The sequence below is a fragment of the Hypoxylon fragiforme genome (assembly GCF_022984875.1).
Source record: "Hypoxylon fragiforme strain CBS 206.31 chromosome Unknown GGS25scaffold_2, whole genome shotgun sequence".
In the NCBI taxonomy this organism is placed as follows: Eukaryota; Fungi; Ascomycota; class Sordariomycetes; order Xylariales; family Hypoxylaceae; genus Hypoxylon; species Hypoxylon fragiforme.
Window position 1 is genome coordinate 588,560 of NW_026054757.1, and position 15,826 is coordinate 604,385.

General features: G+C 47.4%; 6 protein-coding genes across 6 annotated transcripts; 4 read left to right on the forward strand and 2 right to left on the reverse strand.

Moving 5' to 3' along the window:
• Positions 1–148: 148 nt before the first annotated feature.
• On the forward strand, positions 149–1,575 carry GGS25DRAFT_473912 (DUF1749-domain-containing protein). The gene is made up of 3 exons (XM_049259582.1): positions 149–621; positions 728–981; positions 1,068–1,575. Exons 1-3 carry the CDS (start codon positions 271–273, stop codon positions 1,351–1,353), a joined length of 891 nt encoding a protein of 296 aa, XP_049119707.1. The 5' UTR covers positions 149–270; the 3' UTR covers positions 1,354–1,575.
• On the forward strand, positions 1,555–2,384 carry GGS25DRAFT_107565 (uncharacterized protein). Its single transcript, XM_049256018.1, has 3 exons — positions 1,555–1,909; positions 2,001–2,257; positions 2,321–2,384. The coding sequence occupies exons 1-2, from the start codon at positions 1,879–1,881 to the stop codon at positions 2,237–2,239; spliced, it is 270 nt and encodes an 89-aa protein (XP_049119708.1). The 5' UTR covers positions 1,555–1,878; the 3' UTR covers positions 2,240–2,257; positions 2,321–2,384.
• Positions 2,385–2,709: 325 nt separating this feature from the next.
• On the forward strand, positions 2,710–4,891 carry GGS25DRAFT_473926 (cytochrome P450 3A13). Its single transcript, XM_049259583.1, has 6 exons — positions 2,710–3,044; positions 3,135–3,165; positions 3,226–3,373; positions 3,478–3,603; positions 3,660–4,299; positions 4,367–4,891. Exons 1-6 carry the CDS (start codon positions 2,716–2,718, stop codon positions 4,542–4,544), a joined length of 1,452 nt encoding a protein of 483 aa, XP_049119709.1. The 5' UTR covers positions 2,710–2,715; the 3' UTR covers positions 4,545–4,891.
• A 2,681-nt stretch (positions 4,892–7,572) lies between these two features.
• On the forward strand, positions 7,573–7,823 carry GGS25DRAFT_473931 (uncharacterized protein). Its single transcript, XM_049259584.1, has one exon. It carries the CDS (start codon positions 7,600–7,602, stop codon positions 7,762–7,764), a length of 165 nt encoding a protein of 54 aa, XP_049119710.1. The 5' UTR covers positions 7,573–7,599; the 3' UTR covers positions 7,765–7,823.
• A 3,356-nt stretch (positions 7,824–11,179) lies between these two features.
• GGS25DRAFT_473938 (uncharacterized protein) lies at positions 11,180–12,004 on the reverse strand. The gene has a single exon (XM_049259585.1). It carries the CDS (start codon positions 11,887–11,889, stop codon positions 11,359–11,361), a length of 531 nt encoding a protein of 176 aa, XP_049119711.1. The 5' UTR covers positions 11,890–12,004; the 3' UTR covers positions 11,180–11,358.
• Positions 12,005–12,807: 803 nt separating this feature from the next.
• Positions 12,808–14,848, reverse strand: GGS25DRAFT_517841 (uncharacterized protein; the record flags this gene model as incomplete). Its single annotated transcript, XM_049263447.1, has 5 exons — positions 12,808–13,571; positions 13,640–13,876; positions 13,930–14,409; positions 14,471–14,645; positions 14,702–14,848. 5 exons carry the CDS (start codon positions 14,846–14,848, stop codon positions 12,808–12,810), a joined length of 1,803 nt encoding a protein of 600 aa, XP_049119712.1.
• Between the last annotated feature and the right edge of the window lie 978 nt (positions 14,849–15,826).

Below are 15,826 nucleotides of genomic sequence, written 5' to 3' on the forward strand. Positions count from 1 at the left end.
TGACTTTCGGTTTTTGATAAAACATCATTGATGCATTTATCCAGTTGGTCTAGTTAACTACTTAGGTAATTATGCAGTACTTATGCATTTAACCCAGCTTATAGTCGTAGGGCCGATGTCGAATTCCTCATAGCCAACAATTTAGGTACCTAGGTAGACATGATTTACATAAACGAACATCTGCCTAATATATTTCATATATTTCATATATTTCAAAATTAGCAAGATAGTTATCGAATAATCAATTCTATTAAAAGCAAAGAGAGGGAAATGACACCAACTGAAACCTTCACCACGACGGTGCATCCCTTCGACTCGCCAACTTCAAACGCCTGTGCTTACGAAATCGGCCTCCACGACTCAAACAACGCTCTGGTATTTATTGGCGGGCTCGGCGATGGCCCTCACACAGTGCCCTATCCGCGTGCTATAGCAAAACGTCTAGAAGCCGAAATCGACCTGGGCTATTCTGTCTTCGAATTCAGATTAACCAGCTCATTCAATGGCTTCGGCTTTGCTAGTCTAGCTAATGATGTAGCGGATATATCGGCCTTGGTTGAGTATCTACGAAGCATAGGAAAGGGACGGGTGGTCCTCCTAGGTCATTCTACCGGGAGTCAGGTATGCTTTAGCTCATTGCCATGCTTTGTGCCCCTGCCTACATAGTAGTACCCAGTACCTACCTAGATACCTAGGTAGGTACCTAATTAACAGTACCTAAATGCAGGACTGCATGGAATATACCTCACCGTCTCATATCGCCACACCAGTTGATGGATATATCTTGCAAGCTCCCGTGTGCGACCGAGGAGCGATAGCCCTAGACATGGGCGTATCTGCGCTCGACGACGGCCTCAAGGTCGCCAAAGAGCTCATCAAGTCTGGTAGAGGCCTGGAGCGTATGCTGCCTAAACACCTTCCACCCTCATTTGCAAGCACGCCGATTTCTGCTGAGCGCTGGTACGCTCTGGGAGCAGCTGAGTATGTGATCCAGCATTTCTTGACACTCATTCCCCTTATTTGTCTTGCGTGCCTGGTATATATACCTATCTAACCGTGTCTCGTAGTGGTAACGACAACTATTTTGACCCTGCGCTTCCGGATGAGGTAATTGGTCCCTATTGGAAACGAGTAAATAAGCCGATTTTGATACTTCATTCGGGTGAGGATGAGTTTGTGCCTAAATCGGTCGATAAGGAGGCGCTGATCCAACACTGGAAATCGCTCTGCCAACCAGGCATCGCAAGTGAGCTCTCCGGTGTAATTCCGGGTGCCGGCCATAGAGTAGAAGAGCCCGGGGCGGAGAAAATACTCGTGGAGACGGTGGTCAAGTTTTTGAAGAGCATCGCGTAGGTAGTCACGGGAAGAAAAGGGGAGCGAAGAAAAAACTTAAGACCACCTAGGTACAGGATTCTAAGAAACAATATTCTAAGAAATAAGTCGAAAGCATCTATGGGAGTGCTGTTCAAATTCAATCATTCGGAAGGTATATACATAGAATCCGTCATAGTCTTGACTTGAAACAATTCAATCGATTACCTAAACGAATATTTACTAAGTTCCGTAACACCAACATAAACGGCGACCTCGACCCGGGAGCGGGCTTAGACTAAGATTGAAGGCTGTGGCCGTTTCCTAGCGGCGAGGGGTCGCCGATGGTAGACGCCGGACAACTTTCCGTTTAAATGTCATCGCCGAAACGACTCAGGTAGACGCCGGTAGGACAGCAATCTAACGTAATACCTAATAATCTGTTGGATTTCTCATTCCAAGCCTTTTCAACCTTCTTCCTCCAAACCTGATTGTTTCCAAACTACCTAACCAACACCATCACCATTTCCCACAATTTGACTCTAAATTATCATCTCAACCTTCAAAATGTGTTTCGGCGCAACGTGCCCAACTTGCTGTTAGTAAATTCTACACTTCACCATTTTTGATATCGACCTACCTACTCCATCATCGCTATTATTAAAACTAAAATATTAACCGTGTCGCAGCAAAGAAGGCCTGGCGGGGCTGCGGCTCGCACATCCCTGCTGCCCTTTCGGGGGTTCCCGAGGATCAATGGTGCACTTGCGAGCCGCGGGTCACGGTCGACGGGAAAGCGTATCCTCCCGCCGCGAAGGTGGCGGTTCCCGGCCTATCGTGGTTATCGAACGCTTTCGGAGGCGGAGGTGATCAGGCTAAGGCCGGTGAGGAGACAAAGGGAAAGGGAGGTGGAAAAGGGGAGCTTTGAATAACTACCCTAACCTAGGTACTTCAATGTTATCAATATTATCATATCTCAAACTAGTCATTTTAATGAAGCTTTTTAAAGTTTATATAATAATTACGTCCATAACTGCGACATCGCTCCTTATCAGTTCTAGATATTTATCAGAGTTTATACTTGCATCTACCTAACCTTAGGTTAGCTATCTAATACCTACATACTATGTAGTACTATGTAATGCTACCCCACGCCCCTCTCTTCTCCCCCCTCTCCCCAGTCCCCAATCAACCGTCATCATCCAATCACGATAAGTACATAAACATATTACTTGATTAAGCAGCCTTATCTCTACTATCTCCTTACAGCTCGACTTCATCAGACGATGAACTCTTTATAGCAGTTTTCAGTCTCAATTTATTTGTACAGGTTCCTATTCTTAGATGATTTATCTAACTGAAGGCCTCTTATCGCTGATATAGCAAGGTAAAAAACAGCCCAAGATGCTACTCCTGAACCCCCTCCTATTAGCCGCCGCATCTGTGGTCTTGGGCATCCTATATATCTGGCAATGTGTCGCCTCCCCCTTACGGACACTTCCCGGTCCCAAACTATCCCTCTTCACCTCGTGGGTTCTCAAGTATCACGAGTTTTATGCCCTCCGAACGAGATATGTTCATCTTCTCCATCAAATATATGGACCCGTGGTTCGGATAGCACCGAACGAGGTCTCGTTCGCATCTGCTGGGGGCATCAAGGAGATATACGGCTCCGGGGGCAGTGGCTATAATAAGACCGAGTTCTATAATCTCTTCCAGGTATACAATAAAAGGTGAGTGTCTAAGCATGCAATATACTCGACCGTGTTACGCCTAGGCCAGGCGATTTGGGTGAATAGATAAGCTCACCAGAGGTTGCATAGAACTATGTTCAGCACCTTGTGCAAAGAGGATGTAAGTCTTGTTCATAGGTCGTCTACCTGGCTACGTAAGCTTAGTCTGACGTCCGTCTAGCATGCTCGGAGGAAAAGAGTACTCGCTGATCGATATGCCAATTCCAATATCTTGAAGCCGGGCTCTCTCGATGGAATCAGGGAACGCTCAAGGAGGTTTATGGAAAGATGTTCGAGATCCGTCGGCGGGAGTGTCGATGTTTTTGTAAGTAGTCGAACTCATTGAAGTCCTGAATGATATGTTAATCAACTTTCAGATTTGTAGGTACCCCTGGATGAGTCTTACGAGGCACTCGCTAATACAGAATGCCAGACCTTCATGACTACGCGTTTGACTGTGTCACTCATCACCTGTTCCACCCTTATGGCTCAGATTCTCTACGAGACGAGAAGGACGAGGAGGTCATGAAGCAGGTTACCTTTGACGACAGTCTTCAGAGTGAGTCCCAACCCCTGAAACTGCAACCATCCACTGGTACATTCTAATTCGAACAGACCGTCTGGTTCGATACTATTCCCCGACTCTTCACAGCATGATGGGTAGCATCTTGTCGCTCTTCTCCAAACCACGCGAGACACCCCTCGCTGATGACCTGGTCATATCTGCCTGTGCTAAAACTGGACCAGCCCAGTTCACTCTTCTGAGCCGAATGCAAGACAAGACTTACGGCATGGAGCATATCGAGATGGCTGCTGAATGTCTCGACCACATGGCTGCCGGGATCGATACGACCGGCGATGCCTTATGCTTCCTCATGTGGGAGATCTCGCAGCCCAGCTCCTTTTACGTCCAACGACATCTTCAGGAAGAACTCCGAGCGAACCCCGACGCCAGCTTCGACAAGCTTCCCTACCTCGACGCTGTCGTCTCAGAGGGGCTGCGCTGCTTCCCCGCTATCCCCATGTCTCTCCCTCGGTACGTCCCTGCTGGAGGTCGCACCATCGACGGCTACTTTATCCCGGAGGGGACGATAGTGAGTTGCCAGGCATACTCCACCCACCGCATCGACGAATCTGTCTTCCCCCACCCCGACATGTTCGATCCGGACCGTTGGTTGCAGGAGGTAGGGGAGTCGGATAGGAAGCGGCTCTTCTTCGCTTTTGCTAGCGGTGGTAGAGGTTGCGTTGGAAAACAGTGAGTTCTAGTCCACCTAAACCGTCAATGTGATTTAAGACAGGCAATTCTCACACATTTCTTGTAGTCTAGCAATTGCCGAGATGAAGACTCTGCTTCGGGACGTCTACTCCCGATACACCACGATACCCGATCCCTCGATGTCCGCCGACGACATGCAGATGTCGGATAATCTGATCTCATCGCAGCCGAGGGGGAAGAGATGTCTCTTGACTATGATACCATTGGACACTGGTCGTGCTTAAGTACCACTAGGTGGGTATCCATGTTGGCATGGCATCTATGTTGGTGGGCAAGCGCCTTACTTGGACTGGCATTTTTTACGAAATGTTGTTCATCATATTTATATTCACATATGGGTATACTATTAAGGTCTATATAGCCCCTGAATGGGATTCTGTAGTAGGATTTAGGTGTGTATGTCGCACAAATCTAAGACATGAATCATGTGATAAGTCATCTTTCGCTTATCTCGGGAACCTCACAAGTTCAACTACATACATAGCCTAGGCGACTACTGCTACTAGTTAGCTAGGTTAGGTGACTAGTAATGGGTAGGTAGGTTGTAGTAGGTATGTATAACATATCTATATCTCTGATCTCTGTATCACCTTACGTGTCATTTCTGGTAGGGCTAATCATGGGATGAGTATCTGCCTACCTACCTACACACCTTAGATACTAGCAGGCAGGTATATGAGGGGGTTCATCGTACTTGGTTTGAATACACGATGGGAAGTCCCTAGGTAAAACTCAGGTTGGCTGTATGTTTGGATAAAAGAAGAGTTTGCACATCAGGTGAGTAAGGGGCTTGTTGATGTTATGTATGTTGTTCTACCTATTTGAATTCGGATTACCTAAGTACCTATCTACTCATCTACCTGCCTACATATGTATCATCTAAATTGCCTACAGCTCAGTACATAGATTGCCTACGTACAGACCTACCTACCTAGTACCCAGAGCTTCATGCCGAGGCGCATACATATGTATGTAGGTCGACAGGTAGGTTTTATTAATCTACAGCCGGATGATCCGCCTGGCATCCGAGGTGAGTATTGTTTGGATGAAACTAAGCCTCATGCCGGCAGCGTGCGGTGAAACAAACCGATGGCCTACATATGTATATGTACGTAGGTGAAAGGTATCGTCGTCAATGGTCTGCATGTGTGTTAGTAATGCATATGTGGAGGTTGAGATGGTCTAGGCACTCCTTGTGAATGGGATACGTGTAGTTGATATGTAAGCAAGAAAGGAATGATGTAAACCTAGGCCTGGAGGTAGTTATTATCTGACGGCTAATATCTCGAGACAGAGATACATAGATCAACATGCCTAGGTACCTTTTTTTTTCCAATTACCACAAAACGCAGAGCAACGCAGACGTACAATACAATACAATGCAATCCATCCCACAATAATCAGCCATAAGATGTGAAGTTTGCTACTTCATTTCTTTCATGCCATATACAATACCTGTTCAGAGAGTGTGTCATTGATAAACGGCGACTACCAGGGCCCTTCGTCTGCAGGCCTACTGCACAGACTCCCCGAGACCATGGCACATATATCATATGTCTCCATGTACCTACCTAACTACAACAACACTTTAGCACATACGGCATGTACATTAGGTATGTAGGCCGGCAGGCTAGATTGCTTAGTACCTAGGTTAGGTATGGCGCGTACTATGTATCTCGCGTATCTCTCCAAGCCCACAGCCCACATTACATAGACATCATCCTATGACCGGCGCATGCAAGCCGTGCATACCCACCCACCGACCCAGCCTACCTACCTACCCAGCTAGCATACATATGCAACCCTCGAACGAGGCGCGCCCCCCGTCGGCCCTTCAGTCAGCCACGAGACGGGCCCCGTACTTCCCATGTGGTCGAACTACCCTACATACCTAGTACATACCCTGACGCAACAGGGGTGTGGAGAGAGAGAGAGAGAGGGAAAGGGGCTAACTAGTCGTTGGCTGCCTACCTACCTATTGGAAAAAAAAAACCGTGCAGCTGTCTGTCTCCATCATCCCCCTCCCCCTTCCCCGGGCGGCATCGCGCGGCGTTTAATCTCCTAAGCCTCGTCGAAGCGGAATTTGTGTCAACGCCGCTAGAAAGAAGGGTTGCGGTTTGATTGATTGATTGGAAAGCGCGGGAAGGGGAAGAGGAACTTTGCCTGCCCCCTCCCCCGATGTCTACTCTACCTGCATGCTTCCATCTTACATACATACATACATACATACATACATACATGTCTGGACTAGTGTACGATACGATATATGTAGGTAGCTAGCTAGCTTGGACGCAACGGGATGGAACTAACTATAAGCTTACAACCGACACTAGTTACCTGCCTACCCCCCCGGCGCTACTGTACATACATACATACATACATACATACATACATACATACATACATACATACATACATACATAGTACATAGTATCTCATGCGGGCGTCTGCACCCGTCGTCTGCACACCCGTCGATGATCTAGATTAGGCAGGGAAGAGGATCGAGATGGGGGACTATTGACTTTTTTTTTGGGGGGGGGTGTGTTGGGGTTCCCATCGACGGACGGGAACTTGAAAGTGCAATCTAATTCGCTGCCTGCAAGTTACAACGCCCCTTTCTGGGAGACTTGCATTTCCGAAGGGTAGAGCTGGAGAGAGGTTTTGTGCGGGCAGGTTAGTTAGTTAGTTAGTTAGAGCCGCTGTCTAACGAACGGGCTGGGGGGGGATAATCACACCATAGGTAGGTATGTATGTAGTCGTTACCTGCACCTTGTTTATTTACATGAAGAAAGCCAGGATGTGGAGAAAGAAGAAGAAGAAGAAGCAAAGGCGAAGAAGAACATCCATGTCTACCTAAGTAGGTACCTAGGTATTGCAGTAGGTACCTAGGTTGAAAGTTCTAGAAATCCCCCCCCCCTTTCTCTCTCTCCTTTTCAACCCCTTTCCTTTCATTCGCACCCCAAAACGCTTTTTTTTTCAATCCCGCAACCGTGGAACCGATGCTACATACAGTAACCTACATAGGCCAAGGGGAGAAATACAAACGACTAACTACTACCTACCTAATTACCAGCCAGCCTACCTACCTTCCTTCCTTCCATTTCCAAGCTACAGTCGGAACGGAGATAAAAAAAGAAAAAGAATCCTTCAAAACTTCGTAGGTACGTTACCGTGACCTGGTGCTTGGGGCCAGCGTGCCAGCTACCCCCCCTCCCCCTTCGCGAAGGACGGGCGGGCGGGCGGGTCATGTACGATGCCGTGGCTAGGACGACGCATGGGATGCGGTGTCACGTCGCAGCAGCGATATGTACCTACCTAAGTACCTACCTAGTTGGGTTGTTTGAGAATATACATGTAGTTACGTGCAAGCCAAAATCAACAACTAACTACGTACATAGTTTTAGTTTTGTGTGTTTTTCTTTTTCTTTTTTTTTTCTTTTTTGAGAGAGAGAGAGAATTGCAGCCAAGTCATGCCCCTCGCGGGATGGGCCACGGGGTAGATGTTTGGGTAGCACAAGACACTATGGAATATATGAATAAAAGCTGGAGAAGACGTAGGTAGGTAGGTAGGTAGATTACTTACATACGCTACATGTACGTGTGTAGTCCTGTATGGGGTTCAATGTTGACTACACACTTGTTTACTACTTGTACGGTGTTTGGTTACTAGCACATGATGCACATACGTTAGGCAATAGTGTACGCATGTAGGTAGGTAGGTGAATATTGTGTCTTGAGCCCCTAAACCCTAACTACCTAATGTGCCTACTCACCTCGATCCTCCGCGCATATCCAATCAAACAAGTTAGAGAATGGGTGAAAGAAAACGAGGCTGCCATGTACGTACATGCATACATACCATACATATATACCAAGTACCTAGGTTAGGTATATACCTACCTTGAGGTTCAATGCTATGTAGGTATTATAGGTAACTACCGAAAATAAAACAAAACACTCTAACACGCCCCTATGTGTAGATGGATACCCACTAATAACGCAGGCAGATTTGAAATAGGTAGGTCGTCGAAGCGACACGGGATAAGGACTTGCTTCGATCTTACCTACTAGGTACATACATAGGTATCCATCCAGTACCTATGTATACCTATGTACGTATGTATGTATGTATGTATGTATGTATGCGGGTCCCAAAGGGTCAAAAACGGGCGATCTGAGCCAATCTTGTGTCAAAAAGGGCGCGGGAACCCGAGGCGGAAATCCCGAGGGAGCTGGGTTGCGGGTGCGGGATGGATTGTAAGAGGATGGATGATGCATACCTAGGTATGTATGGATGCATGTTGGTAGATAGTTACATAGTTAGACGTCGCCTTTTGAAGAAGATGTCGTCCCAAAGGCGGTTGTTTCGATGCTACATCACTAACTACCTGGCAACTGCCTGCCTACATTACATTACATGATACATATAACTACATATAGGCAGGTATTACATCTATTATAGGTCTGTGTCTGTGTATATATAAAGTAGGTACTTGGGTAGGTAGGCAGGTAGGCAAGTACCGTATATTACCAACCAATGCTCGGCCACTTTTCTCTACCCCAGTATTATGAGATGTGACCTGTAGTGTACATATATCCATCCCAATCCAATCCGATACCTACTGGAACCACACACCCCCTACCTACCTACATTAACCTATGTACCTAGTTACTCCGTACAGTACCTACTTACCTGCTATATAACACGTACATATAGGACTGCGTCATCTGCTGCCTGGCCTGCTTGATCTTGCGTCTCCGGGAGTTTGATCTCTTCGGGGGAGGTGAGTGGTTCGGCCGAGATCGGGTTTGCTTTTGTTTTTTCTTCTTTTTTTTGTTTTGTTTTGTTGCTATTCTCTATTACCCACCTATGTAGGCAATTATCTATTAGATACAAACCTCAACGGCCAGACCTTACGCGTCTCGCTCCCTGATAAACCCCGTCGTCGTACCTACACGCAATCAACCATCATCATCATCGCCATCCTCATCCTCATCGTTTTTGTTTGTTCTGCATAGGTGATCTTATATTACGACCGACACAGCCTTGGCACACACACACACACACACCTAGCCTTTTTCTTTTCTTTTATATAGTTACATCGATGTACGATGTGACCCAGTTACACAAAACTACGTTTGTGGAGAAAGTTCAGATGTGCCCGCGGGCCGGGGTTGGGATTGGCTTCGGTATGGATTCCTGCGTAGGATTGTATTGTGCATGTAGTTACATAGATGATTGTCCCTGTAGTCATTTCGCTAACGATGAAAGCAAGTAAGCAAGCAATAGGGTAGCCGTTGTCGAGGGTTCGGCTTGCCGGTCCCGCGGGTTTTTGTATCGTCATCCCCATGTCATTTTTCCTCCAGCATGTTGAGATTTGAGATCCAGCAACAACGTCAACGTCGTTTTGGGGGGGTTTTGTTTCTCTGCCCCCCCCAAATTTTATGTGGGTGGCTTGAATGGACGTATCATATAATAGGTAGGTAGGTACTGTAACCAAGTCCGAGTGTGAGTGTATGAGGTCGCATATGTATGCGCATGCAATACTATGTAGTGGCATTAATAACATAATATAGATAGATATTTGCCTAGGTTACATACCTATGTAGGTAGAATCGAATCTAATGCCATCCGGCCTAGATCAAAAGCGAGAGATCTTACTTGAAACTCGATCTGGCCATGTTACATCGTCAAAGTAACTATCTCTCTACAATGTCTACATCTAACTAAGTTACATACATAGTAGTACCTACATTAGGCATTACTACTAGAGACTAGAGTCTAGTAGTACATAGCACATACCTATATATGTAGCTAGGTAGGTAGCTAATTAATTAATTAACTGTTCGTGCAACGTAAAACGGGAGCCAAAAAAAAAATCGCGGGACGGGCCTCGCGCACCCCCGTCCGTAACGCAGGACCCCATCACCATCCACTTCTTACTTGCTAGGTATTAACTAGGTACAGTAGGTAGTAGAGGTACGCATCCAATCGCCTTGCGTTGTATTACGCCAGTCGTTGAGCTGAGCTTCAGATGTCCAGATGCATTTCTTTTTGGTTTGCTCGGGTACTTAGATACCTACCTACCTACTAACCTAGGTTATGTACTTGCCTGCATACCTACACACATGATGCATGCATGCATACATACTAACACGCATGCATATGCCAGTTTTTTCTCTGTTGAAGAAAACGCCTCATTTCTCCGGGGAGGCATTACATATGCAGACAGGTGGAAAATATATATAAAAAAAGAAAAATTGCCAAAAAAAAATCACGGGATCGAAATGCAAGCACCTGCCATACATGCACATATGCTACAAGCGGCATGGGGCATGTATGGATGGATGTGACCTTCAATATAGATATTCTTGATCTTCTCTACCTAAGTACCTAAGTATCTAGCTTAGATTAGTATGTATTTGGGCAGGTATATACCACCCCCCCTTAAATATACTAGCCTACCTACCTACATAGTATCTAAAGATAGTCTACCTATGTACCCAGTATGTAGGTACCTACCCAAGCAAATCTCAGAGCACCACAAAGCACACACAACGTAGAAGGCATCTCGCTTCTTCTTTCTCTTGAAGTGCTCACTTTATGTTAATTAGATCCCGGCAAAGCCATGCCATGCCATGCCCATGGGGCCTTCCCTCTTTCTCTCAGCATGCAGACCATACATGTCCATATCCCGAAGCTCCCCTCCCCCACCCCCCCTAGATTTCCCCCCATCTACAGCATGTACCTAGGTTAGGTAGGTAGGTATGTAGCCCCCCTAATCCGGGCGTATCCCCAAAGCTTATGCAGCAATCTACCAAACGTGTCCAGCTCTTGACCTCGGTACTACAATCCCCCCCCCCCTCCCCCCCCAAAAAAAGCCAAGTGCCTCCCTTCCTAGCTTGCCCCCTAAGCCACCCGCTCGGGGAAAGCTACCTAGGTACATATAAAAACACACACAGACAGACACACGCACACACACCGCGCACAGAGAGAGATATTGGTAGGTAAGTAAGCAGGAGGGTGTAAAGCAACGATCATGACGGCATCATCATCCCAACTCTTATGTGGGGGCCAGGGTCTTGGAGTAGGGGTAGAAGGAGGAGGATAGGGGGGGTAACGCAGGCCCAAAAGAAAAAAAAAAAAAAAAAAACCTCCAGAGCTAGCCACCGCCGCGCCAGGGCCAGAAAAAGAACCTTAGGTAGCCTCCGTGGAAGTTTTGAGCTCGCTAATATGCCGCCAATAATGGGAATGGGAGTGAGAATGAAACCAGCAAACAAGCAAGCCAACGTCCCTGTCTCGACTCGTTGGGGGATCTCATGTTCGATGGGTGGCAGGAAAAGGGGGGAAGGGATATCCCCCAAGTTTGCGTGGTTAACGTCGCGGCGAACCAGTTGCGCTTGCGAGATCGATCGATCGTAAGTCGTTTGTTTTCCAAGGCTGATAGAAAGCAATGAAGCCACCGGTCCGAACCGAAAGGCTGTATTGTATACCGGGGGGCTTTCTCTTATTCCCCTGAAATCCCAAGGTCCCCCAGGTAAGCCCAGTCCAGACAGCCCAGCCGCCATGATAATGTTCCAAGGATTGTTGTTGTCCAATTCATTTCATCTCAGTCAGTCAGTCTTGCCGGTCCTCCATTTCTTCCCTTTCCTTCCTTCATTCTTTCCCGTGCCCTTTCGATTCGAAAAACCCAAAACCCAAACCCAGCCAATGATGATAATAAAAGATGCTCGCAGACTAGGTATCAATAGCAGAAGACGCAAAAAAAAAAAAAAAGACGAGAGATTAAGAAGGATCATGAGTGAGTACACGCTCCGAAGTACCTAGATTGAAAAAATAAAGAAGAATAAAAAAAGATGGATGGATGGAAATGCAAACGGCAGGACCGGTTTGGTTTGGCGATGATTTGTTGAACTGACTCATCGCGTCGAGTTGAAGTAGTATGTATTGAAAAGCGCACACTGCCGCCCCGGGCATACCGTATTCTTGGTTGTCAGAGTTTCGTATCTTCGGAATCCTTTTTTTCGGGGTTTTTTTTGTTTCGGTTTTTTTGGGTAGATACCTCGATACAATGTAGAATAATCGTAGGCCGGGGCGTATCCAAATGTCTCGCTCTCTCTGTGTCTCCCCCCCGAAACTTTACCCTTCATCCCGGGGGAGATAGATTTGTTGTGCCCTATGCTGTTTTGAGACATCTTTGGGGATTTCGAGGCGAATATATATCCGTAGAACTAACTGGGAGTCGAAAATTGGGCTGGGTTGGGTTGGCTGTCCGCCAATAGTTTTCCAAAAAAATAATCGACAAGTCGGGTATTCATTACGTAGGTATGTTGCTGGGTTGATGACTACCTATTCAGTAAAAATCGTACATAGCTAGCAATAATTTTCGCTCAGGGATAATGATAAATTGCGCCTCCTCTTCCTCGACGACCAGCAGGCGTCGGGTAGGCAAGGCCGTTCTAGTCTTCGCAGGCTTAGTCACAATCCTATTGCGTAGAATGCCTGGCGAGACCGTCGACCTTGATGCCTGATCCCGGAAGGGGCCCTGGTTCGTGGGGCATGTAGCTGGGGTAGTTCGGCGGAGGCGGTTGCCGGAGCAAGCTCGGGTGCTGTTGTGTATCGTGACTTCGTGCCAGGCCGTCGAACGCTCCCCCCATATATTGCTGGGCTTGGGGCATCGCCACGCTTGTGTGCCCTACAAACGGTTGATGTGTGTTACTCGCCTGCTGCTGGAAGGCATATACTGGAGGGTTGTTGGGTGCTGTGGATCCAGTCTGCCAATGCGAGTACATCGTTGGCGTGGCTGGGCTTGTGTATTCCGACTGCGAAGTGAACATAGACGATCTTCTACTAGAATCGTGTGGGTTAGTGTACAGATCGTGAAGCCCTATATTCGTAGGGGGATGCAGTGGAGGTTGACTGCCTTGCATATTAGGCGCCTCCACGAACGTTTGGCGTTCCGTGGTAATATCTGGTCCTAATATCGATGGGTTGTACTGATTATTATTTCGGACTGGCATATCCCCAACGAAGGCATCGCTTGGCATCTGAGGAGTTGGACTCTGCTCCGTGCTATGACTTGGCGCCATCAGTGGTTGCGACACACTAGCTCTCGGGGGTGATGCGCTATCTGAATGCGGCGACAGCTTAGGCTCGATGTCATCTCTCCCTGGCGTGACGTCTTCAGTGTCTGATATGTACCCTTGGCCAGATCGATCATTTGGCATCACATGAACCGAGGTTAGGTGATCTAGGGCCTGGTTAGCATTATATGCTCAGATAGGTATCTACTTAGTGATACTGCTTCGGACTGCTTACCAATTTGCCCATCCTTGTAACGTTCTTCGATCTTAGCAACCCTGAATATTTCTTTCAAGTAAGGTCTCTTGGCCATGTTGCTGGGGTTCTCCTTATCGGTGAAGAAAGAAGACAGCGCCTCGTTGGTGACCTCCTCCAGCTTGGTCACGTTGAGATAGAGCTTTTGTAGGTTTGCGTGTTGTTTGTTGTTAGGTTCCACGATCATCCGAAGAATATGAACCAAGAGATGTACTCGTTCTGCAAGGTCTCATTAGCATTTCTGTCTTCGTCATTTATGGTATCTGTCTTACCGCGCTTGTACAGATGGTCGGGCTCCTTGTGCCGTACTCGGTGTTCTTGATTTGGCCCCCATGGCCTCGGCCACCACTCAGGCGCTTTCTCGTCCCTGCCGGTATATGGATGTGTCGATTGTTTTTTGGGTTCTACCGCTTTCACCCAGGCCTTTGCGATTAGCTTACATGCAGTCTGTTGGATAGTTTTAAACCGCTCCTCGTAGAATGCCCAGAGGGCCTTCTCGTCACTTATGGTGATGGTCCTCTTTACCGGGGTTGAAGGCATGGATTCTTCCTCAAAACTTTCCATCTCGCGCCGCATCAAGCTGGCCCTGGGTCGTTTGCGCGCCTTATAATTCCCGTCGTCTTCAAACCCGGCCAAACTGATAGTCTGGCCATATCGACGCTCCGGAGCCCAGCGTCTTGCTGGATCTATTGGATAACGGTTGACATCTAAATTAAACCCGAATTCTGGATCGGCATACGCTGGATTTGTAGCTGGATACCGTCTTAGTCTGGCTCATACAAATACTGTTTATTGGAAACGCCCAGAACTTACCGGACTGAGCGCGCTGCAATTCGCGACCTAGAGCTTCTACGTTCAAAAACTTTGATATATCAAGCGAAGGTATCGTGGGTGCCGTGAAGATATGGGGCTTCCCGTCGATCACCGGTATAAGCACATAAAACTCCGCTGAAATGTTACAAAACTCGCGCAATGCTTTGTCGATAGCCTAATATCAAACTTTAGTAACGAGCTTTCCATAGAGAAGGGTTATGCCCAACCCACCATTGGGGGTCGCCGTATATCTTGTGGGTCAGCAGCAAAACGGTTCTCGTCAGGAACTGAATCCATGTGAATTCTATCCGGAGGGGTCCAGAATGATGGTGCCCGGGGCTGGAAATGCTCCCTATGCTGGTTGGCGTCTTGTACCATGGCTGAAGAGAGAAAAAAAAGAGGCCCGGAATCAGAGGAGAATAGTTTCTTGTGGTGGCAGGATATTATATCCCACTTCGATGATTCGGTGGATGGCGATGCGAAGTTGCGAGCTTGCAGAGCCTCTCCACTTTGAACGACTTGAATTAATCACATGCAACTTAAGTTGCCTTCGAGGAGCTCCGCTCCGATCCTTCGTGGTAGCGTCGCTGATTTCCGACTTCGATGTTGTGTCCAGGTATGTCTCACAGAGAAGAAGTAGTGAGACGGGATTGGATTGGATCACGATGACGCAGAACCAAAGCACCGGCTGAATGCAGTCAGAAGAGGAATTTCTATCAGAGCTAGTATATGTTGTGACAACCCAAGGAGAGGTGGCGCGCGTGTCCAATATATGTGGGAGGGTGTATATAGATGGAAGAAGTCGTGGCGAGATAAAGAGTGTATGTAGTACTTCGTATTGGTAGACTCAAACAAACGTGGGAGGTAGGTGGTGTAGGTATGTTCTGGAGGAATTGGCGGTGGCCTATCGAGGAAGGGAAACCGAACGGAAAGGCAAAACGCGCATCGAGGGCTGATGACCCTCAGACGAGACAGTCTTTCTTTGTCCAGGAAGGGTAGCGGGAGCTTGCTTGCTGAGGAGGCTGGCTAGTGGAAGCGGACGGGATATGAAATAAATGCTATCAGACCTGGGATGTAGAGAACTAGTAGGTAGGCGGCTGCGAACTAGGCCGAGCTGAACATGGGTCCTGAGCGAACAACAAAGAAAGGGCAATATCGCAGTGTGAGAACCCGATAACCTGTTGTATCCGGTTTAATGAGCTGAAGCTCGTAATGGGGTTCAAACGGAATTATCAACTTGTTGTAGGTGTTGCGCGTGAAGGACGGTAGTTGTCCTCTTCCACTCTTACACAGCTGCAAGACATTGGGCAGCGAAGCCTCTTTCACTTACGTGCGATATACCTTAAGTTGGCTTCT